The sequence below is a fragment of the Cherax quadricarinatus genome, unplaced genomic scaffold (assembly GCF_038502225.1).
Source record: "Cherax quadricarinatus isolate ZL_2023a unplaced genomic scaffold, ASM3850222v1 Contig2830, whole genome shotgun sequence".
NCBI classification, from domain to species: domain Eukaryota; kingdom Metazoa; phylum Arthropoda; class Malacostraca; order Decapoda; family Parastacidae; genus Cherax; species Cherax quadricarinatus.
Window position 1 is genome coordinate 9117 of NW_027197856.1, and position 25299 is coordinate 34415.

The 25299-nt window shown below is 37.5% G+C and overlaps 1 protein-coding gene across 2 annotated transcripts; it reads right to left on the bottom strand.

Annotated features, from left to right (window-relative positions):
* Window positions 1-300: 300 nt before the first annotated feature.
* LOC128698553 (juvenile hormone epoxide hydrolase 1-like) lies at window positions 301-22981 on the bottom strand. 2 transcript variants are annotated; one of them, XM_070081469.1, is made up of 10 exons: window positions 22866-22981; window positions 21165-21344; window positions 19823-20001; window positions 17304-17539; window positions 15386-15518; window positions 12742-12944; window positions 11330-11492; window positions 6488-6565; window positions 6236-6340; window positions 301-2529 (listed from the first exon to the last, which is right to left on the bottom strand). In XM_070081469.1, the coding sequence occupies exons 1-10, from the start codon at window positions 22968-22970 to the stop codon at window positions 2430-2432; spliced, it is 1482 nt and encodes a 493-aa protein (XP_069937570.1). In that variant the 5' UTR covers window positions 22971-22981; the 3' UTR covers window positions 301-2429. The 2 variants fall into 2 exon arrangements, with proteins under 2 accessions (XP_069937570.1, XP_069937571.1); XM_070081470.1 differs by having other exon boundaries at window positions 22793-22910.
* Between the last annotated feature and the right edge of the window lie 2318 nt (window positions 22982-25299).

The following is a 25299-nucleotide window of genomic DNA, read 5'->3' on the forward strand; positions in this document are numbered from 1 at the left end:
CTTCCTCTTATCACATCTTTTCCTCTTCCTCTCACTTCAGTTTTGAACTCCAGTAGCAACTTGCTGGAATATTCTTGCAACATTTTGCAATCCCATTTATCCTAGATTTTCTCTTTTTGGCACTGTGCTCATGAATTTCAATTATAAATAAGAATTAACTAAAAAATATTAATTTTACATGCAAGTGATTAAGAAAAGCTTAATTTAAAATCCAACCCAAATCACTACATAACACTGAAATACAAAGCTACCGTAATTTCAGGGTTTTCAAAACAAAAAAGGTATGAAAAAAACACTGACTAACTGTTAGCACAAGAAAATAATTTTATTATGCATTAATTGTTAGTGATGTAATTTAGATTTTTATGGTAGCAAATATTTGGAATTCTCAATGAAAATTCTGGTTAACAATTTCAATATTATTATTATAATCATAACTAAGTGCTAAACCCATAAGAGTCAATAATTTCAATAGGACTTCAAACAGAACAGAAAAGTACTTTCTACTCTGATTAAAAAATACATATATACTGTATCCAGAGAAATTTAGCCCGCCATGTTGCTGACAAGTGCTACAGTACTGATAAAAGGAATTATTTTAACACACTGGCTATCTAACACCAGATAGGATGACCCCAAAAATAAGATAAAGAAAACACATTCACCATCATCCATTCAACAGCTGTTCTGCCAGAAATGAACAAACTCCATAACTCAAATTTCCCTCAAAATTGCAACATTATTATTACAGTACATTCATGGGGTAGCATTGAGCCTGTATGGGTCAGTGGGAGGTAACCTAGTTTGATCCAAGTATAGGGAGGATAACTACTTGGCTTACGTGTCTTTCAAAACCAAATAACTACTATTTACTGGATCAAGAGCCCTTCCCTAGTATCTAGGCACCTCAAATTCAAATTTTTATTTATCTATGTGCTGTACAAAGATAATGCAGTTTACATGTAATAAAATGTTATGAGGCATAAATGAAAGCCATTAGTATGCAGATGTGAAGTAGAGTAATACTGATGTGAATGAAAAATAAAATTGTATAAAAAGATGTAAATGCCAGGACCGAGGGGCTAGTAACCCCTTCTCTTGTATATGCACATTACTTAATGCAAAAGGAGAAACTTGGGTTTTTTCTTTTGGGCCGCCCCGCCTCAGTGGGATACAGCTGGTGCATTGAAAGAAGAAAAAGATGTAAGTGTGGAGAAATGGTGCTGGCAAAACATACTTGATGGTTAAGACACATGAATAACCTGCATGTTCTAGACAGCAAAGTTAAAAAAAAAAAAAAAACAGTGAATGCAAGAAAATTATTGTGGAAAGTATAAGGAAGTATTATTATTATAATCATGACCAAGTGCTGAGTCCACAAGGATAGTAGAAGGAAATAAAGTAGGTCTTGTAAGCATCAGGTAAATTATTAGTATTGCTAATTCATGGAGGGGAGTAATAAACCTGTAGTGATTGTACAGCACCTTGAGGAATGGAAGGCAATCAGGTTTGATCCATAGAATATGATGTCTGACTCAGTTCCTTGCATCAAGAGTCCTTTATATCCTCCCTCCACTGAGTGGGGATATAAGACAAATAAAACAGCCTGGGAGATTATGTCGAGATAGAGTTGTCAATACTTGTCTGCCATCACCACTCTCTCAGAATAGTTATTTGTGTCATCACCACTCCCTCAGAATAGTTATTTGTGTCATCACCACTCCCTCAGAATAGTTACTCGTGTCATCACTACTCCCTCAGAAGAGTTACTCGTGTCATCACCACTCCCTCAGAAGAGTTACTCGTGTCATCACCACTCCCTCAGAAGAGTTACTCGTGTCATCACCACTCCCTCAGAAGAGTTACTCGTGTCATCACTACTCCCTCAGAAGAGTTACTCGTGTCATCACCACTCCCTCAGAAAAGTTACTTGTGTCATCACTACTCCCTCAGAAGAGTTACTCGTGTCATCACCACTCCCTCAGAAAAGTTACTCGTGTCATCACTACTCCCTCAGAAGAGTTACTCGTGTCATCACCACTCCCTCAGAAGAGTTACTTGTGTCATCATCACAAATTACTGCAAGGCATGACTTAAAAAAAAAATATTGCAGAGATTTTTTGGCACATCATATATCACTTTCAACTTAACATGCTTTCATACATTAAGTATATTTATACATTATGGATTCTTAACAATCACTTTCAAGTTAATAATAACTATCAGTAATATAAAATATTGCTGATCCTCTTCCGTAATTTCTAAATGCATAATCAAATGCCAACATATTTAACTATGTGACTAACACTTCAGAAGATGGATGAATGTGCTCTAAGTGAAACAAAATATAGAAGATGTAGGGAACAAACATGTACATAAGTGGTATTAATTAGTTTGGCTAAAATAAAGTTAGAGATGCATTGGAAGACTCAGGTTGTCTTCTCTAAGGTGGTGACAAACTTGTGAAGATCTACAGCAAGGAGTGCTGGCCGCTCCATGGCTGCAAAGTGTCCCCCAGCTGGCTGCTCACTGTCAGTGTAAGTGTAGTTATCAGTTATGATAATGATGATGACAATATGATGATGATGATTATTAGCCAACCTTGAGTCATGGAGGTGGGAAAGGCAGTGCCTGACTCTGAAGGAGGGGTGGGGATGATGTAGTCAGAGGGTCACCTGAACTGTGATGTAAACACACTTCTAAAAATATGGCGACTACGTGAATAATGGTGAATATGTTGCCTTCTTTGGGCCAACCTACTGTGGTTGGAGATGGCCGCTGAGTTAAAGAAAATGATTACATTCATAGGGAAGTGCTTAACCCATACAGGTCATACAGTATCTGGGGAATGGGATGTGTAGGAGTAATCAAATATGATCCAATGAAAAGGATAGTACCAATTCCAGGGATCAAGAGCCCTTTACCAGCACCAAGACACTTTCCCTTGAAGTATAACACCTTAAGTTGTAACAGTAGTCCCTTTCCCCCCCCCCCATCCCCAAATAGTCTTCTCTTCCTCTCATCATCACTTTTCCACACATCCTCCTCATCTTCTTAACTGTTTGCCACTGTCTTCCCCATCATCCACTTCCCCCTCCCCCCATCATCCACTTCCCCCTCCCCCCATCATCCACTTCCCCCTCCCCCCATCATCCACTTCCCCCTCCCCATTAATCTCCTCTTTCATCCCCTTTCCTACCAGCTGAATTCTTTATTTATTTATTTATTTATTTATTTATTTATTTATAATTTGAGCACACTTACAGAGGTACAAAAAAAAATACAGATAAGAGCAGCATGCCAAAGCCACTTATACTATGCATAGCATTACGGGCTGGCTTAAAATTAACTTAAGATTAACTAAGCAATGATGAAATCAGTGAAAAACATTAATGTAAACTGATTACTATAAAGCACAAGTGAGTATTACAAAGACAGGTCATATGGTTGCATGCATTGTTGTAAATTCAGTAGAATGGAGTATTCTGTTAGGTAGTGAATTTAAAAAATAATAAAGTTAGATTGGGTTTTAGGTTTAACATTTATGTGATATAATTGTGAGAAACATTTAAGATATACAATTTATAAGGTTAAGTTATTCAGTATTTATTTGGTTTTGGGTGAGTAAGTGATCTTTGAGAAGAGACTTGAATTTATAAACAGGTAGTGTTTCTTTTATATTAACAGGTAATGAATTCCAGATTTTAGGGCCTTTTATGTGCATTGAGTTTTTGCATAGCGTGAGATGGACACGAGGAATATCAAAGAGTGATCTGTGCCTTGTGTTATGGTCATGTGTTCTGTTGAGGTTGGCAAGGAGATGTTTGAGGGGAGGGTTAATATCAGAGTTGAGTGTTCTATGTATGTAATAGGTGCAGTAATAAGTATGGATGTTTTGTATGGTGAGTAGGTTGAGTGTATTGAATATTGGTGGAGTGTGCTGCCTGTAGTGAGAATTTGTTATCATTCTAACTGCAGCCTTTTGTTGGGTAATTAGTGGTCTGAGATGGTTACTTGTTGTTGAGCCCCATGCACAAATTCCATAGGTGAGATAGGGGTAAATAAGAGAGTGATATAGGGCCAGGAGGGCTGACTGTGGAGCATAGTACCGTATCTTCGATAGTATGCCTACAGTCTTGGAAATTTTCTTAGAAATTTGTTGTATATGTGTATGAAATTTGAGTCTATTATCAAGGTGGATTCCTAAGAATTTTCCCTCTGTTAGCTTTGTGATAGGTGATCCGTTTATCATTATGTTAAGAGGGACATCTGTAGCTCTGTTACCAAACTGAATGAAGTAGGTTTTGTCAATGTTTAGTGTAAGTTTGTTAGTACTCATCCAGGTAGATATTTTCTGTAATTCGGTATTTACAGTATTGGCTAGCGTGACTGGGCTCGGGTGGGAGAAGACGTATGTTGTGTCATCAGCAAATAGTGTGGGTTTGAGTAATTGAGAAGCATTTGGTAGGTCATTTATGTATAGGAGAAAGAGAAGAGGGCCAAGGACACTTCCCTGTGGGACACCAACTGTAATTGGTTGTGCAGAAGAGTTTGCCCCATTTGCGTACACATATTGGCTTCTGTTGCTGAGGTATGACTTGAGGTAGTTGAGGGAGTGCCCTCTTATACCATAGTGTGATAATTTTACGTGGAGCAAGTCATGGTCAACTGTATCAAAAGCTTTACGTAAGTCAATGAAGATCCCCAGTGGGACTTCTTTTTTCTCTATTGCAGTGTATATATGTTCTAGCATGTGTATAATAGCATCATTAGTATTTTTATTAGGCCTGAATCCAAATTGGCAGGGGTTGAGTATGTTTTGGGAGATAAGGTAGGAGTAGATTCGTTTATGAATTAATTTTTCGAAGATTTTTGAGAGAGGGTGTAAGTTGGATATTGGCCTATAGTTATTCAACTCTGTTTGGTCTCCTCCTTTGTGGATCGGGGTGACCCTTGCTATTTTGAGTACTGTAGGGAAGGTGGAGGATTCAATGGATTTGTTAAAGAGTGTTGCAATGATTGGTGATAGCACTTGTGACACTTTTTTGTATATAAAGGGTGGTAAGGTATTTAAATCTCCTGCCTTGTTTTTTAGTGCGTTGATAATAAGGGAGACTTCGTATGGGTTAGTCGGAGCTAGGAACAGTGTGTTACGGGTAGTTGCCGGTGAGGTAGTCATTTGGTGGGGTATCTGAGCTTGGGATTTTATTGGCAAGGTTTTGTCCTATAGTGGAGAAGAAATCATTGAGTCTGTTTGCTGTTTCTGTTGGTGGGAGTTGGGGTTCATCTGATTTTGCTAATTTTATTTCGCTATTTCGTGATATCTTTTTTGTTCCCAGAATTTCTGATAGAGTTTTCCAGGTCTTTTTTATATCACCTCGTAAGTTGGATAATCTGTTCTGATAACTTAGAATATATTTTATACATAATACAGGAAAATAATAGAATAATTTAGTGACAAATATTGATAACCAATTCTCAATATCCAGAAACAATAATATTTAACTGAAAATGCAGTGTCTTATCAGATATTTAAAAATATTGAGTTTTTTATATTAAAAAATTGACCTCACTTAGGAAATGGTCTTGACCTCTAAGTGGTATATTAAGTTTCTGAAATTGGCAAGACATTTAGGAATGTCCACAGCAAATACTAATAGATTTTTGTACTCTGTTTCATAATTATACAACAAAACAGGACGACTACAACAATTCAAACTATTCTTCAGAAAATAATTCCCTAATCTAAATATGAGAGTTCAGGTGGAGAGGAAATTTTGATTTAAAGTCAGCATTTTTTTTTTAAATAACTTTTTTTGGTGAAATTGATAAGATTTGTTTCTTCATTTAAGATTTCACTTATATTTAGCACTCTAGCACATGCATTTGGCTGATTAAAAAATGTATCATTTATACTCCTAATTCGCATGGCTATATATTTAGCATTCTAAAACAATACAATGAAAATTATTTTTCATCAAATGTGTGATGCAATTATTAAATATTACTTTACAAACAATTTAAAAATGATCTTAAATGAACAAATAGTTAAAAAACTACAGCAGTTTGTAAAACTTTACAAATAATGGATTTTTACATGAAAAAGTCAGAATCTGCTGGTAAATGCATTAACTAATAGCTGTCATTACTTGGGAGCTTAGAGACAGATGAGGCCTTATTAAACACCGTAATTACTAAAGAAATTGGAGATGAATGAAAAAGAAATCATTCTTACTTGTAAGTGACAATATTGTAGAACTTGTGGGCAATAAAGTTCTTGGGCAAGTTTAAAATCTCCTGGGGAAAGGATGCCAGTCCAGCAGGTACTCGAACTGGGATGCTAGAAAATGAGAATCAGATGACCACTGCATTATTAATCATCTTTGTAAGAAGATTAAACAAACAATGAATAATTTCAAAATTTCCTTATTTTTATTATTATATCTTAATTTTTGCCACAGAACACAAAACTAAAAATACCACTTACGTATCTAACTTTCCGTAAGTTTTTTTGTTAAATCCCTCAGAGTAAAAGCGTACGCTAGTTGTGATAGAATTTGTGAACCTGCAATGCAATATGTTTGTAAGTCATAAGTCAATGATGAGATCAATGGCACATAATACCAACAAGTTGATAAATAGGACACATGTGCAACATCTGGGTGTCTTGAGAGATGGTTCACCTGCACACCTCACCTGTGGTGGTGACATGTTTAACCTGCTGTGGAGGTGAAATCTCTCTCAAACAGATACAGGAGGATCTGCTTTACAGCGCCTTTTCCTTACAGCATTTCGCTAATGCAGTGTTTTTTTCAATTATAGCCATTCTTCATTTATTCAGACTTCTTACAATAAATATATTCACCACACACTATAAGCTAAGGATGAAAATATTTTAAAATATATGCATCTTTTAGGCCTAGCTCTATTGCTCACTTAATATGATAGTATAAACATGTTATCAGGCTTTCTATGCAGTAGCCTGGAACCTAACCTGCCTGTATAAGCAGGACCCTCCTGTATATAATTATTTTTTTATTATTAACACACTGGCCGATTCCCACCAAGGCAGGGTGGCCCGAAAAAGAAATTATTATATTATTATTTGCTAATTTTTAAATCACTTGAATTTTAAAGCCTTTCTTTGTCACTTCCACAGATCTACGATAATGATGGCAGCATTGCTCATGTGGATCTGCATTTTAAATTCAGCTCCCTTAGATAAACTGTGAACATTAAATTTTGGTCTAGACAGGAGAAAATCAGTCTGTGCAGCGAGTGTGCAGGGTATAAAAGAATCCTGCTATTCATGGTGCATGATGGGAAAAGTAAACCTCTGAACCTGTGTTTGATTTAAAATAGCAACCTTGAGGTGTGCTCTAGCATAGTTTTTATGGTTTAATTGGAAGTTTCTTAGTATTATTTGATAGAATGGAAGACATACTGTTGGAACAGACATGATTTTAGTTGGTTTCAGGTGAAATTATTCTTTTTGAAAATTCCCAACACTGTCAGCCTATTTATTTCTGGGGATCCTGATAGTGAAGATGTTAAAAACATTGGATAATAGCAGAATTTTTTCCAGTACCTTTTGTTGGCACTCCTCAATATTACTTGTTCAAGTGCTCTGTATGCAAAAGAACACCTGATAATGCTAAACATCAAAAAAGTGATCAAAGATCTATTGAGCTAATATCCTTAAAATGATGACTTGCATGTTAGATAGGAGTGAGTGGAGGCAAGTGGTTTTTTAACTTGACATGCTGTTGGAGTGTGAGCAAAGTAACATTCATGAGTGGATTCAGGGAAACCAATTAGCCGAACTTGAGTCCTGGAGGCGGGAAGTACAGTGCCTGCACTCTGAAGGAGAGGTGGAGATATGCTGCAGTTTTCGAACTGTAATATTTGCATGCCTCTGGCAGGACAGTAATGGAGTATGTGATGATAAAAGTGTTTCTTCTTTTTCTGGTCACCCTGCCTCGGTGGATAAGCTATGGCAGGAAAAGAGGGACTATAAATGTATAAATTCAAGGATTATGTGGAGTAAAATAAAGATTGGATGTGAAAAGTGGTTTATAGTAAGCGTGTATGCACCTGGAGAAGAGAGAAGTGTAGAGGAGAGAGAGAGATTCTGGGAAATGTTGAGTGAATGCGTGGGGAGTTTAGAATCAAGTGTGAGAGTAATGATGGTTGGGGATTTCAATGCTAAAGTGGGTAAAAATGTTATAGAGGGAGTAGTAGGTAAATTTGGGATGCCAGGGGTAAATGTAAATGGGGAGCCTTTAATTGAGCTATGTGTAGAAAGAAATTTGGTAATAAGTAATACATATTTTATGAAAAAGAGGATAAATAAATATACAAGGTATGATGTAGCACGTAATGAAAGTAGTTTGTTAGATTATGTATTGGTGGATAAAAGGTTGATGGGTAGGCTCCAGGATGTACATGTTTATAGAGGGGCAACTGATATATCGGATCATTATTTAGTTGTAGCTACAGTTAGAGTAAGAGGTAAATGGGAAAAGAGGAAGGTGGCAACAACAAGTAAGAGGGAGGTGAAAGTGTATAAACTAAGGGAGGAGGAAGTTCGGGCGAGATATAAGCGACTATTGGCAGAAAGGTGGGCTAGTGCAAAGATGAGTAGTGGGGGGGTTGAAGAGGGTTGGAATAGTTTTAAAAATGCAGTATTAGAATGTGGGGCAGAAGTTTGTGGTTATAGGAGGGTGAGGGCAGGAGGAAAGAGGAGTGATTGGTGGAATGATGAAGTAAAGGGTGTGATAAAAGAGAAAAAGGTAGCTTACGAGAGGTTTTTACAAAGCAGAAGTGTTATAAGAAGAGCAGAGTATATGGAGAGTAAAAGAAAGGTGAAGAGAGTGGTGAGAGAGTGCAAAAGGAGAGCAGATGAAAGAGTGGGAGAGGCACTGTCAAGAAATTTTAATGAAAATAAGAAAAAATTTTGGAGTGAGTTAAACAAGTTAAGAAAGCTTAGGGAAAGTATGGATTTGTCAGTTAAAAACAGAGTAGGGGAGTTAGTAGATGGGGAGAGGGAGGTGTTAGGAAGATGGCGAGAATATTTTGAGGAACTTTTAAATGTTGAGGAAGAAAGGGAGGCGGTAATTTCATGCACTGGCCAGGGAGGTATACCATCTTTTAGGAGTGAAGAAGAGCAGAATGTAAGTGTGGTGGAGGTACGTGAGGCATTACGTAGAATGAAAGGGGGTAAAGCAGCTGGAACTGATGGGATCATGACAGAAATGTTAAAAGCAGGGGGGGATATAGTGTTGGAGTGGTTGGTACTTTTGTTTAATAAATGTATGAAAGAGGGGAAGGTACCTAGGGATTGGCGGAGAGCATGTATAGTCCCTTTATATGAAGGGAAAGGGGACAAAAGAGATTGTAAAAATTATAGAGGAATAAGTTTACTGAGTATACCAGGAAAAGTATACGGAAGGGTTATAATTGAAAGAATTAGAGGTAAGACAGAATGTAGGATTGCGGATGAGCAGGGAGGCTTCAGAGTGGGTAGGGGATGTGTAGATCAAGTGTTTACATTGAAGCATATATGAACAGTATTTAGATAAAGGTAGGGAAGTTTTTATTGCATTTATGGATTTAGAAAAGGCATATGATAGAGTGGATAGAGGAGCAATGTGGCAGATGTTGCAAGTATATGGAATAGGTGGTAAGTTACTAAATGCTGTAAAGAGCTTTTATGAGGATAGTGAGGCTCAGGTTAGGGTGTGTAGAAGAGAGAGAGAATACTTCCCGGTAAAAGTAGGTCTTAGACAGGGATGTGTAATGTCACCATGGTTGTTTGATATATTTATAGATGGGGTTGTAAAAGAAGTAAATGCTAGGGTGTTTGGGAGAGGGGTGGGATTAAATTATGGGGAATCAAATTCAAAATGGGAATTGACACAGTTACTTTTTGCTGATGATACTGTGTTTATGGGAGATTCTAAAGAAAAATTGCAAAGGTTAGTGGATGAGTTTGAGAATGTGTGTAAAGGTAGAAAGTTGAAAGTGAACATAGAAAAGAGTAAGGTGATGAGGGTATCAAATGATTTAGATAAAGAAAAATTGGATATCAAATTAGGGAGGAGTATGGAAGAAGTGAATGTTTTCAGATACTTGGGAGTTGACCTGTCGGCAGATGGATTTATGAAAAATGAGGTTAATCATAGAATTGATGAGGGAAAAAAGGTGAGTGGTGCATTGAGGTATATGTGGAGTCAAAAAACGTTATCTATGGAGGCAAAGAAGGGAATGTATGAAAGTATAGTAGTACCAACACTCTTATATGGATGTGAAGCTTGGGTGGTAAATGCAGCAGCGAGGAGACGGTTGGAGGCAGTGGAGATGTCCTGTCTAAGGGCAATGTGTGGTGTAAATATTATGCAGAAAATTCGGAGTGTGGAAATTAGGAGAAGGTGTGGAGTTAATAAAAGCATTAGTCAGAGGGCAGAAGAGGGGTTGTTGAGGTGGTTTGGTCATTTAGAGAGAATGGATCAAAGTAGAATGACATAGAAAGCATATAAATCTATAGGGGAAGGAAGGAGGGGTAGGGGTCGTCCTCGAAAGTGTTGGAAAGAGGGGGTAAAGGAGGTTTTGTGGGCTAGGGGCTTGGACTTCCAGCAAGCGTGCATGAGCGTGTTAGATAGGAGTGAATGGAGACGAATGATACTTGGGACCTGACGATCTGTTGGAGTGTGAGCAGGGTAATATTTAGTGAAGGGATTCAGGGAAACCGGTTATTTTCTTATAGTCGGACTTGAGTCCTGGAAATGGGAAGTACAATGCCTGCACTTTAAAGGAGGGGTTTGGGATATTGGCAGTTTGGAGGGATATGTTGTGTATCTTTATACGTATATGCTTCTAAACTGTTGTATTCTGAGCACCTCTGCAAAAACAGTGATAATGTGTGAGTGTGGTGAAAGTGTTGAATGATAATGAAAGTATTTTCTTTTTGGGGATTTTCTTTCTTTTTTGGGTCACCCTGCCTCGGTGGGAGACGGCCAACTTGTTGAAAAAAAAAAAAAAATGTTCCAGTGCATCGAGCAGTGTATTTGAAACAAATGAATAATTGACAATTATACAGTAATTTATGCAGAGTATTTTTCATCTAAATAATGAAACTTGTATAACTATGCAGCTTTTGACTGAATTGTAAAAGACTGAAAATTACTAAACTTCTTTTTAAACATCTTTACACTAAAACTTGCTTCCATACTTACTAGACTATTACACCTCTATACCTATAGAAATGGGAAACAAAACTGATTGAGAAATTATAACTAGACAACCTTTGTACAACAATTTACATACATACCAATAAATGCAGATATTATCCAACATATTATCTAGAGATATCGGAAAGTTACTGTGAAGGAGTCCACCATCAGGTTTGTGAGGATTGTCTTTGTGGGTCCAGGTGCTGAACTTTTCTAAGATATATGCTGCAAGGCTCACTGGATTCTGGTTCAGTGCTGCACCTGTGTATATGAAGACAAAATAAAGTAGTGGTGGTGGTTTGTAGGAACCTAAATGAATTCACAGTGAAGTAGTGGTGATGGCTCATAGGAATCTAAATGAATTCACAAAGTGAAGGGATTGATAAAATAGTGGTAGTACTGTATTAGTGAAATAGTGGTAGTGATATTGTATTAGGTAAGTGGTGGTGGTTGTAAAGTGTCAAAGGGGCAAGATCACCCACCAGCAGGTGACTATGTAAGGTGACTGTGACCTATACTTTATCTACAGAGAATCATCTCATAGTAACTATTATTGTAGAGAGGAGAACCAAACTCTCACACCTTGCTGAACCGCTATATAACCTGTTGTTGTCTGCAGGACCCAATACTTCCCTAGAACATAGCAGTGAACACTGTTAGATCCAAGGGTCCATGTAAGGCAAATCTGCTACACAGCATGATAGATACAGCAGCCTTTACCACAGCATCTGCATGTTCATTACCTGGAAATCCATCATGACCCAGGCACCAACAGAACTTCATGTCCCTGTGGTTCAGTGAATCATTTGAATTCTGATGTCCATATATACAGTGCAACCTTGGTATACGACCAGCTGCCTACTCAAACAAAGCTGAGCACTCGACCAAACAAATACGACCTGCCAAAACTTTGCATTATTTGTATAAAAAAGTCACCATGGGGCTTAAGACGATTAGTGATAACAGCAAACCAAACAGAAAATTGGTTGGGAAGAACTTGTTCGATACTCAAACGGAGCGGCACTCGAACAGCATTCCGGAATGAATTAAGGTCACATACCGAGGTTCCACTGTACTTCTGGCAAGTAAGACAGCTATTGAATAAATGTTGGCAAATGAGTTTCTTTCTTTGGGTCATACATTGGTGAGTTTCAAGTTTTTCAAATGAGCCTTGCCTCTTGGGTCAGACTTGTTAAACAGCTGATGTAGTGCAAAAGATTATATTACTGTATAAACATTTTTTTAACAAAGCAGGGAACATTTACATCCAATTCAGATGAAAGCAAAATAAATCAATGTACAGTATAGTACACTCCAGTTACAACATCCACTTGCTTTCTCTTCTTCACCGAAAGGGAATGTATAAATACATAGTCCAGTTTCTTTCTGATCACTGCAGTGATCAATTGAAGATTTTTATGTATCCCCTTCAGTTGAAGACTGAAACAAGTAAATATAAGAGCAGTGGATAATACAGCTTTCATAAAACAATAAATGTGAAAACACTTACCAATAGTGTCAGGTTTGGTGGACTGTATGTGCATGTAGCCAGATTCTATAACCATCATGGAGAAAAGATTTGACAGTGGGTACAATTTGTTCTGGTCTTCCTTAGCGACCAGCACTCCTGCTGGCAGGTAGGCTCCCAAAATCATTTTGAGTGTCACGGCAGGAGAATTGACAAAAACCATATTCACATGTACCCCTAAAATGCTGGAATAAATCAATTAATTAAAAATAAATTAAATTAAGAGTGAACTTTTAGCATGGTAGTTTAAAACTGTAATGGTCCAAAAAAAAAAAGGAGAGAGAGATGCAGCAGTAAGTGGGAGGTTGATGAGTAAGCTCCATGGAGTTGAAATCTCTAAGCTGAGGGACTGACCACCTCAAATACTATTGCTCCAAGGTTGATGGACTAATTACATCATCTTTACTTTGCTATTACACCTGCTGCCTCTGCATTTGACTGAAGAAGCCTACTATACAGGAGAAACATTTCAAGAATAAAGATACCCAACTGTCACATGTCTTATTCATCAACTTGTCAGTATTTTATACCACTGTCAACATAAATGGGAAGTTAAGAGAAAGGTCTGGCCTCAGTTGATATGCTAATTATGGAGGAAAATAGTAGGACATTGGATATGGCATAGGTGTGGTAGGAAGATAGGCATCTGAGAAGATAATATTGTTCTGAAAACTACATGTACTGTTTTTTTAGGTCTTGCTATGTTGTATAATTTACATCATACTGTTAGAATGTTTTATATAAATTCACTTTAACTACTCTCATTAGCATTTGTAAATTTCCTTCAGTGACATATGACACTTTCCACTACTTTGTCATACATACAATTCTGATGGAGTGAGTGAGAGGAAGAGTGAGCAAGCAAGCAAGTGAGCATGTGTGCATGTCAACCTCTTCCCCCCCCTCTCCCTTCTTTCTCCCTCTCTCTACCTTTCCCTTCCTCATCCCATTTAGCTCGCATTCTTGGTTATTCTTCTAAAACTGGAGCAAAAGACACAAATGAGATATTGCTAAATATTTAATTATCAAGAATCACTGCTTTTATAAAAAATTTTTTTAAACATGCCAGCCGTCACCCAGCAACGTAGGGCGACCCGAAAAGGAAGAAACACTTTTACCATCATCCACTGTATCACTGTCTTGCCAGAAGCATGCAGATACTACAGTTCTGATGCCCTCCCAAACTGCAGATATCTCCATCCCTCCTTCAGAGTGCAGGTATTGCACTTTTCACCCCCAGGACTCGAGTCCAGCTAACCAATTTCCCTGAATCCCTTCACAAAATGTTACCTTGCTCACAATTCGACAGCTTGTTAACTCCCAAAACCATTTGCTTCCACTCACTCTTATCTAACATACTCATACCTGTCCAAGCCCTGTCTTCCACCAAGGCAAGATGACCCAGAGAAGGGCAACATATTTGCCATCATTAGTTCAATCAATGTTTTGCCAGAAGTGTACTGACATAACAATTCAGGTGACTAAGACTACAACATCCACACCCTTCTGTCAGAGTGTAAGCATTACCCCTCCCACATTCAGGACTCAAGTCAGGCTAATACAGGAGTATATATTTTTTTTAACATCAATCACCTCCCACCAATGTTGGATGCCCCCAAAAAGTAAACATTCACCATTATCTATTTACTGGAAAAATAGACACAGATGCAGTACAATGCAATCATTTACCGACTACATTTTGCATACACAACGGGCTAAATTTATCAAGCAACAAACAGATCTGTTTGTGACTTGATAAAGCTCACTGTGTAAGGGAAACGTTGTCAATAAAGGATCACATTATACTGCATTTGAGACTATTTTTCCATCATGTCACTATTTTATACCATTTATTTCCATCTATTTACTAGCAGGTAATGGGGCAGTATGTTCCATATGTTCCACCTCATAGTGGAGTTCAACCTTACATCCCCTTAGGTGTACTACATCCATGCACATTTAAATAATCCAACTTTAAAATTTCCCGTCTTTGTCTTTTTAGTTAAGATAGAAGTTACTAGCCCCTTGCATCCAGCATTTTAGACACCTTCTAAAATGTGTGTAGATTATAGAGGAAGCAGTCTAACCTACTTCCTAGTGGAACTGAAAGAATGTACTACATACACAGTAAATTCAAGCACTTGTAGTGTATAATGGATGTCAGTCTATATCAGTTCAACATTTACCAATAAAGAACAAAGAGACACAGTAGTGACTGGAACAATACACAAATAACTCATACATAGAATCTCACGACAATGTTTTGGTCCGACTTGAACCATTTCCACAGTCACACTCCTATGTGCAGGTTATTTGTGTAATATTAAAAAGAGTCAACAGTGAACTTTCTCTTTCAAGATTGTTTTGTCTTTTATCTCAGTTCACTTGCTGATTCTTTCATCACCTTCTGTGCTTATTGGTGTCTTGAGTATATCTCCACAGGTAACTATTCTCCTTTGCAAAACAACCAGCAATCCTGCCAGTATAAAACATTTAACAACTTTCTTTTTTAAACTTTAGGACAGAAGGATAGCAGTGTACCTCCTTGTGTAGTTGCTGTCTGCCAACCTACTTCAAAAGTTATACAGAAAGAAATATTCCAGCATGGTAATGCTGGAGCACTCACTGGTCAGGGTACATAATGGCCATGTTGGTAGCAATTAGGGAGCCCCAGTCTCCTCCCTGCAAGTAGAACTTCTCATAGCCCAGACGTTTCATCAGCTTCAAGAACACCTGGGCCGTCTCAATGTTGCCAAAACCTGCATTAAAAAAAAAATTGTCAAATTTGATTTTGTCAGTTTTAGAAAATTTTTTGCTTAGCAATACAGTACAACTCTAATTTAATGATCCTTAGCAGAACATATATGAAAATGCACAAAATATCAAAGAACATTTTTTTAATCCTTTGGGGGTCGACAGGTCCTCTCAGAGACTTGTTCTCAGGGTAGGCCAAATTTAAAAAAAAAAAAATATTTTTTCTTATGAAAAGATAGAGAATATTTTCCCGATCATAATGGCACCAAAAGTATGAAATTTGATGGAAAACTTACGGAATTATGCTCTCGCGAAGTTAGCGGTCTCAACGATGTTTACGCATCGGCGATTTTGCCCACTTTGAGCCCTATTTTCGACCAATTCCAGTGTACTAGTCGACAAAAATCATAACCATTTCGCTAGAACTCCATTCTTTCTATCGAATGAGTACAAGAAACCACCCATTTACCGATTTCAACTATCCAATAAAGTGGTCAGAATTTAGCAATTTTGCCAATTTCACAAATTTCAAAAGATGCCAGTTTGCGAATAGGGTCCAGAATAAACAAAAAAGACATTCCTGGCACTAAAATAACAAGTTCTCTGTTCGTTAGTCACATCCCCAGGCCCCTCTTATATTTCTTTGGCTTTCGACTTTGAATTTTTCTTACAAAAAAATGAGATTTACTCTTATGCAGACTACTGCATTAGTGTAGAAATAGTATAAATAATATCAGCACATTTGTGAAAGAATATTAGACTCACCAGTTGATGTGTATTGAACGCTTAGCATGATTTGTTTACTTTTGAACTTCGGTAAAAATCGAACATTTCTGCTTCTTTGAGCTCAATTTCAAGGTACTTTTCATTGTAAAACCAGTCAAAATCATCTCCATTTCTGTAATATGTCTTCCATTCTATAAAATGAGACCAAGAAAACTAGAATACAACAATAAATACCACATGAAAATACAGTGCAAAGTCACTGTTTTAATCCAAAAACACGGTCAAAGTTTTTTTTTCTCATTACACAGTGTGTGCTGCAGGATTTTTTTTATACTGTGCACACTGACCACATAGACCCATTCTTTCATATGTAGGCCTACCAGCTTTCTCTCTCACTAGATTTGAGGGCGCTAGAATTTAGGTGTACTAGTACGTCAAAAACCCTGGGTCGTAAGACGTACTAGTACGTCTGAAACCCCCAAAGGGTTAACATGCTAGCCATCTCCCACTGAGGCAGGGTCACAAAAAAAAAAAAAAAAAAAAAAAAAAAAAAAAAAAACACCTTTCACTATCATTCAAAGTATCACTGTCTTTGTAGGTAAAACAGTTTAGATGTCACTCTAAACAGCAAATAACCCGAACTCCTCCTTTAAAGTGCAGGCATTGTACTTACCACCTCCAGGACTCCATGGGGAAGTGGGGAAAAATCCTTCTTCTGTAAGCCATGCATGATTTAAGAGACGACCAAAATGCTGGAAGGTAGAGGTTAGCAACCCCTTCTCTGGTATAAATTACTAAAGTAAAACGAAACTTTACATTTCTTCTTGTTTTGGATCACCCTCGCTCAGTGGGAGATGGCTACCGAGTTAAAAAAAATAAATAAATATATTGTATCTAAAACTTTACAAGACACTGTGAAAGCATAAAACCAAGTACAATACAGCAATACTGCTTATCAAGGACGATACCATCACATTTCTCAGTTTGTTACTAATAAATATTGCTGACTTATACAATTATAGAAATTTTATATAAGATTTAAAGATTACATTTAGATGCAGCACCTTGTTTGGAGGAGCTCTGAGAGAAGCCATAGCCAGGGATGGAAGCGCAGATGACATCAAATACAACATTACTGCCTTCCTGTGGGTGGTTAAGGAGAGGCAGTATGTCGTAGAACTCAACAAAGGAGCCTGGCCACCCATGGATCAGCAGCAGTGGCACTGCCTTGACATTTTTGGCACTGCCAATCTTGGAATTTGCACGCATGAAGTGGATGTCTAACCCTTCTATGCGGGTCCTGAAATTTAAGAAAATGTTGTGCAATCAGTGATAAAATGTCGAGTAATATTGAACATATTCATTTTTTCACATACTCTGCTTCAATAATACTGAACATATCAATTATCTGTGAGGGAAAAGTAGGCGTAAGTGGGGTTAAGGTTGTTCAGGCAACCAGGAACCATTAGCAAGTTACGTCGTGCACCCCCCCCCTCTGGAGGGGTGGGGCAAAACTAGTTCTTGGTGTCTGATTTGTTCAAATTTCTACTCCTGGTAATATTGACCTTACCTGGTGTGGGTTAAAGTTTGGAGAGTCACTTCACCTCCACTCTTCTCCTAATCAGGTAGGGTGATCTACCAGGAGTATTACTGTTTGTTCCTTTCTTTTGTTTGCTGGTTACCAGTAATGATTTTGGCATTTATCATTCTCTTCCATTCTTAAATGTTATATTATCATGACCATTGGTAACCAGTTTATTTCTTCATATTACCAGCTCTGTTCCTGGCGTGGTCATCCAGGATAGACGCCAGATAAAGGAGCAAGACATGTGTTAATGAGACTTATTAACATTATTGGACTACTACTGGCCCTTACCTGTTCTACTTGTGGTGCTCCATCCAAGTGGTAGGAGATTCCAAAACATCGGACTACCACCATCCGCCCAGGATAACCTACATCAATAATATCAGAAGATCTATCCAGGGCCATACCTACTCCTGCCCAACTACAAGAACCGAAGGCCATTTTTTTTATTATATTTAAATTTTAAGTAAAATCCTTAAAAATCATTATTCTTATTTTTCCTAGTCGTTTCTTTATTTATTTTTCCATTAGTTTCTTTTGTTCAGATGGAAGGCGTTCCACTGACATATCTTAACATACTGTGCTTCAAGTTAATAAATACTGAATTAAATATTCATCATTTTATTGTAATATCTGAAAACATGTCTCACTTTTATTGTTAGTCTAATATGAAATCCACACTGATTTTATTGCAATTTCCATGCCAGTTTATCTAGGTCAAAAACTCAAGGTTGTCCCAATAGGGTTGCTACATCATAAAATTAATTTATCCTTGGTATTCAACATGGTCATTTGGTGTAGGTATGGTAAGTATTACTTTGTTTAGTGTAATTTTGCCAAGAAATACAAATTTTTATATTAGGCTTGTTGAGAGAGTCCAATTTATTTTTATCTTCCCTTAATTACCCTTGGCCAGTCTTAAAAAATACTATATAGGATTTGAATAAACTCAGTGACATGTTTAGGAAACTAGATAAAACTACAAGATGTCTAAGAAGACAAACCTCTACACTTTATGGACAAGGCTCTGCCCTATACAGTAATTTGGATAGTTAAGTGCCCACTGTATAGTGAAAACCTTAGTTATGTATAAATCATCACCAGTTATTTCCAGCTGCAAGCGATGCTGGAAAATTAAGTTTTTTTTTTTTTTTTTTTAACATGTTGGCTATTTCTCACCAAGGCAGGGTGACCCAAAAGAAAAAAAACTTTCATCATTCAACACTTTCACCATCATACATTATCACTGTCTTTGCAGACGTGCTCAGATACGACAGCTTAGAAAAAAATATGTATAATTTGTATATAATTTACTCGATTACCCGCACCCCTCCACTGAAGTCCTTGTAATATTATACAGAGGTACCTCGGGATACAAACTTAATTCGTTCCAGAAGGCTGTTCGAGTGCCGATACTGAACGAATTTGTTCCCATAAGGAATAATGTAAATTATATTAATCCATTTCAGACCCCCAAAAATACACTTACAAAAGCAATTACATAAATACACTTACATAATTGCTCGAGTACTATTATGTTTCCATAAACTATAGTTGCAGTACAGTGAAGTGGAATAACGCATTACCTCAATATATACAGCGCCCTCCATCTATAATTATTTCCTAAGCAAAATATGAGTGATATGGACAGTTTTCCACAATGAGTACTAAGATAAGAGTAACAGTCAACACATACTGTACATTACTGGCTGAGCCTCCCCACTTGGCATGGAAACATAATGCAAGCTCACCATTCACTGAAACAAGTGCTTACACCAAGGTTGTTTTAAAACATGACCCCCTACATAAATAACAAAAAAAGGCATAATACAAGATAGGGCACAATTTCAGGAACACTTCCTATCCAAGTTAGCATACTTATGTATGTACTGCATATGCTGTAATTATACAAATTCTCATGTATATTTTAAATGTCAATGCATACTAAAAGATAATTCTATACAATATATAATTATTGTGTATATAATACTGTCCTACTTGAAATGGGGGTAGGAGTTGAGTCTTGCCTCTCTCTTCCTCCAGTCGTATTTCTCCCTCCAATGCTCCACAATTTCTTGCAAGGTGTCAGAGTTCATACCATATGTGAAATTGGCATCTTCCAGAGCTGGAGTCAGTCTCAGGGGCAGTGCCAGGCGAGCCTTAAAATCTCGCAAGTCCTGTGGTGGAAGCTATATTTACTTAAAGTTGAAACACTTCAGACAATTTGACACATCACAAGACTAGAATATAAACTTTAACTTGATACAATATAACCTAACTTTTCTTAAACTGTGTGTAATCTGGGTTTGTGAATGCTAAGTGTAACCCTAGCCAGTCAATTTATAATGTTTTACATTTTCCCAGGGAATAAACCTTAGATCTGAAAGGTTTGTAAATACCAACAAGGTGCTGCAAATGACACTTAGATGCAGTAGATCCCATTATTAATGACAACATTTTGCTCACACAGGGCATATGTTTATTAACAACCTTTCTGCCAACTGTGTAATTAAAATGTTTTTGTTAATAAAGGTATCCACCATATTTAAGTGTCATTACTCCATAACCTAGATGTCTGCATCCTCCTTTTTCCCAATGGACACTCCCATGCCTAGCCAAACTGTCATATGGTGTTAAACATCCTGTGACTCCTTTGGGTACCAGAGGGGTTGAAGGAGGCAAGAGTCATTCCAGTCTTCAAGAGAAAAGCAGCAAGTCTGATGCCAGCAATTACAGGCCTGTTAGTATACTCAGTGTGATGTTTAAAATTCTAGAGAAAGCAGTGTATTTTCAAGTAGTTAAGTATCTGAATGACAATACCATCCTACACATTTACCTATCAGGTTTCAGATATTATTCAACAAGGTACCTCCTTAATCAAACTGATGAACTACCTGAGAACTCAAATACTGTTAGGGAATCTCACAAGAATGGTGACTCCAGACCTGCAAAAGGCATTCAGTACAGTTTACCATAATATGTGCAAGAAACTACAAGATATTGACATAAACTGATCTACAGAGCCTAAGTCTTACCTAAGCAACAGGAAACAAATTATCAAGGTGAATAATACAGAATCTAATTTTTTTAATTGCACACTTTTAGATTTAACCCCTCTACTAAAAAACAGATTGATATTACCAGTTGCTCAATATATTGTATTATAGAATCCCAAAAACTCTTTCAATTCACAAAAAAAAAAAAAAAAAAAAAAAGCAATTATGATTATTATAGTCACGATTAAATATTAAACTCATAAAGGTTACACAGTGGCAGGGCAATAGGAGGTAATCAAGTTGGATCCAAGGGGAAAGCAGGGTGAACACGAACATTACTGTACCTCATCAGAAACACTGATGCTAAAACGATTGATGGAGACATCTTCGTCCTGTGGTTCCCCTGGCCCCCACCAAGGGTCAGGTTCAAGGTGGGGAAGTGGAGGCTCCTTCATCATGTACTTCACCTTGTATGACACTACCACCACCATCAACCCCACCACCATCAACCGTGACCATGACATCTGCAAATGAAACTAAGATTTTGATGCCGCTACCTTGGGTCAAGCATAGTTCATGGTTCAGTGATAACACCTTTTGCTCGTAATCAAAGGATCCCAATGGAAATAAGTCACTGACTTTTTTGGGGGTTATCCTAGGTAATCTACAAATATGTTGCTATGTATGATAATTTATGTAACTACATTCATGTGTACTGGTACCTAAATAAACTTACTTAGTTGTGAACTATAGGCATGAAGTGCCACTGTAATAAAGATTACGTTCTGAACACTAATACCTTTGTATATGGCTAGTCTAAACAAAAACTTGTATGAACTATTATTTTAGTATATTCACAGAGAATCACTCAACCTGTAGCAATAAGCAACTGGTGTGTGTTGCATCCTGGAGTACACCAGGAAGGTGTTTCAGGGGTCAATACCCATGGCCTGGTCCATGGTAAAATTAAATGAATTTGCCCAAAATGCTTTGCATAACCAGGAGCTTTCTATATAGTATGTCATTGCTGTCAGCTATGGTTTGTATACATTTTATTGTGTACTTGTAGAAATAAAGATTATTATAATTGGGTCATCCTATAATGTACTACACTATATATATAAATGATATTACCCATCTGCCTGGAAGACTATTTTAAAAATAGATATATAGACAGTTTAAATAAAAACTTAATTGTTATTAAATTCATGGGGAAGCGCTAAACTCGTAGTGTTTATACATCATCAAGGTGAATGGAAGGTATTAGATTTGATCCCAGAAAAGGGAGATGGTGTAAGTTCTTGGATGATGAGCTGAGCAGCATTAAGGGGCTTCCCTTGAACTCACTGTAGTCTGGACGACCTTGCTGTTAGTCTTCACCCTTAAGTAAGTTAATTTTGGTACAGGTATATATAAATACAGTTACACAAATTATCATACATAGATGTACATGTATGGTATACAATACAAAAAAAGATGAATTAAACACATGTGCAACATGTAGGTATCTTCATAGTAAACTTTTCACCATCAATGCCTTTATTAATACAAATTCAAGGACATAATTGGAAGACAGTAGAACTATATATAAAAGATGAGGTAATCTGTATTAATAAAGCCACTTGATGGTGGAACGTTTACAATCAATTTTTCATCAATACACATGTGTGTAAATTACCCAGGATAATCCAAAAAAGGGGTCAAAGTGACTTATTTCCATCGGTGTCCTTAGTGTTAAATCACCTCAAAATACATATTGAAGAAAGTAACCATAAAAAAACCAACGGTACCTGAAAACTGGGTCTAAATTATATAATTTTCTGATTTATTTGCAAGATGACACTAAATTTTAAAGATATGTGTTGCTAAGTGTGTCCCCATAATATTCAAGGTCACAAGGTTAACACTACACTTACAATATAACCTCACTTAACAAAGCACCTCAATATAACTGTTAGTGTTATACTAGTACCTGTGATAAGTAGTGAGAGGTAGAGAAGGAAGAAAGACAGGTAGAGATATATAAAGTAGTACATCACACCCACCTTGACTGTCTCAGTACTGACTACAACACTACCTGACTGTCCCTGGATGTCTAACAAGCAGCATCTGGCACTCAACATGCCATAAGGGTGAACTGTGTGTAACATTACCAGTGTAACTCCGACCTTATTGATCTACGCTCAGTTGCCATGACAACCATATTATACTGGTCGAGGCTAATCTGCAAAAACTTTCATAGTCAAAGTCAAAGGGCGATGGTATGATGCTGGCGGCTCATAATCACAGATAACACTCTCCTCCAGTATCTCTTCTGATTACCTGTAATTTTTCCTTTACACAAATCAATTTTATACGCTAAACCCGTTGGGATTATACATTCAAAACTACCATTTATTATAAATTTGTGCACACATACAGAGGTACAAAAAAAAATACAGATAAGAGCAGTATGCCAAAGCCACTTATACTATGCAAAGCATTACGGGCTGGCTTAAAATTAACTTAAGATTAACTAAGCAATGATGAAGTCAGTGATAAAACATTAATGTAAACAGATTACTATAAAGCACAAGTGAGTATTACAAAGACAGGTCATATGAAGGATTCTGTTAGGTAGTGTATTTAAAAAATAATAAAGTTAGATTGGGTTTTAGGTTTAACATTTATGTGATATAATTGTGAGAAACATTTAAGATATACAATTTATAAGGTTCAGTTATTCAGTATTTATTTGGTTTTGGGTGAGTAAGTGATCTTTGAGTAGAGACTTGAATTTATAAACAGGTAGTGTTTCTTTTATATTTACAGGTAATGAATTCCAGATTTTAGGGCCTTTTATGTGCATTGAGTTTTTGCATAGTGTGAGATGAACACGAGGAACATCAAAGAGTGATCTGTGCCTTGTGTTATGGTCATGTGTTCTGTTGAGGTTGGCAAGGAGATGTTTGAGTGGAGGGTTAATATCAGAGTTAAGTGTTCTATGTATGTAATAGGTGCAGTAATAAGTATGGATGTTTTGTATGGTGAGTAGGTTTAGTGTATTGAATATTGGTGGAGTGTGCTGCCTGTAGTGAGAATTTGTTATCATTCTAACTGCAGCCTTTTGTTGGGTAATTAGTGGTCTGAGATGGTTAACTGTTGTTGAGCCCCATGCACAAATTCCATAGGTGAGATAGGGGTAAATAAGAGAGTGATATAGGGCCAGGAGGGCTGACTGTGGAACATAGTACCGTATCTTCGATAGTATGCCTACAGTCTTGGAAATTTTCTTAGAAATTTGTTGTATATGTGTATGAAATTTGAGTCTATTATCAAGGTGGATTCCTAAGAATTTTCCCTCTGTTAGCTTTGTGATAGGTGATCCGTTTATCATTATGTTAAGAGGGACATCTGTAGCTCTGTTACCAAACTGAATGAAGTAGGTTTTGTCAATGTTTAGTGTAAGTTTGTTAGTCCTCATCCAGGTAGATATTTTCTGTAATTCGGTATTTACAGTATTGGCTAGTGTGACTGGGCTCGGGTGAGAGAAGACGTATGTAGTGTCATCTGCAAATAGTGTGGGTTTGAGTAATTGCGAAGCATTTGGAAGGTCATTTATGTATAGGAGAAAGAGAAGAGGGCCAAGGACACTTCCCTGTGGGACACCAACTGTAATTGGTTGCGCAGAAGAGTTTGCCCCATTTGCGTACACATATTGGCTTCTGTTGCTGAGGTATGACTTGAGGTAGTTGAGGGAGTCATTCGCTGCCTGACCACGGTAGTGTGCGGTAGTGCTCTGCACCCCTCTGCTGTGTGTAGGCGAGCGCCCTTGTCAGTTACCTGGCTGCAGTGGTGTGAAGTGGTGCTGTCACACCTCGGCTAACAACTTAGGTGCACTGTGATCGTCAAGATGGCGGTTAGTCTGAGACGAAGGATAAATACTGTAGGCATCGAGCTACTTAAAGGAACGATAACGACCAGTTCTGCGCAAGTCTTATTGCCAAAGATCATACGGGAGACTTATGGAGTACAAGATTGTGACTTGTATGGTGTAGCATTGAACGGAGGACAACGAATTTTCGTCAAACTGCTATCTGCAACGGTTTATGAATCGTTAATCACCAGGTTTCAGGACGTGAGTCTTAACGTCACACCAGCTGTCACTGTAAGAATGATAGATGTTTCACGGTATTATACGTGGATCAAGTTACGCAACGTTCCCTTTGAGGCGGACGAGGCAGATATAAGGAAAGTTTTTGAGAAGTATGGGACGGTGCATTATGCTCAACATGGTACGTGGGCGGCAGGAGCCTATGCTGGTTTTCCAGAGGGTTCTTTCAACCTCAAAATGACTTTGAGGCACCAAATACCATCCTATGTGTACCTACAAGATTTCAGGACGCAGGTAATGGTAATGTACCCAGGACAACGACGTACGTGCCGCCTATGTGGTGAGTATGATCACATAGCGGCGACCTGTGACAAGCGAAGACATGT

Bases quoted from the DNA above. Each gene is read 5' to 3' on its own strand.
- LOC128698553 (XM_070081469.1), bottom strand. From the start codon at position 22,970: ATGTTACACACAGTTCACCCTTATGGCATGTTGAGTGCCAGATGCTGC. The intron at 11,493-12,741 runs GTAAGTGTTTTC...TCATATACACAG, and splicing joins CACCAAACCTGACACTATTG to GTGCAGCACTGAACCAGAAT. The intron at 2,530-6,235 runs GTAAGAATGATT...TTACACTGACAG, and splicing joins TACAATATTGTCACTTACAA to TGAGCAGCCAGCTGGGGGAC.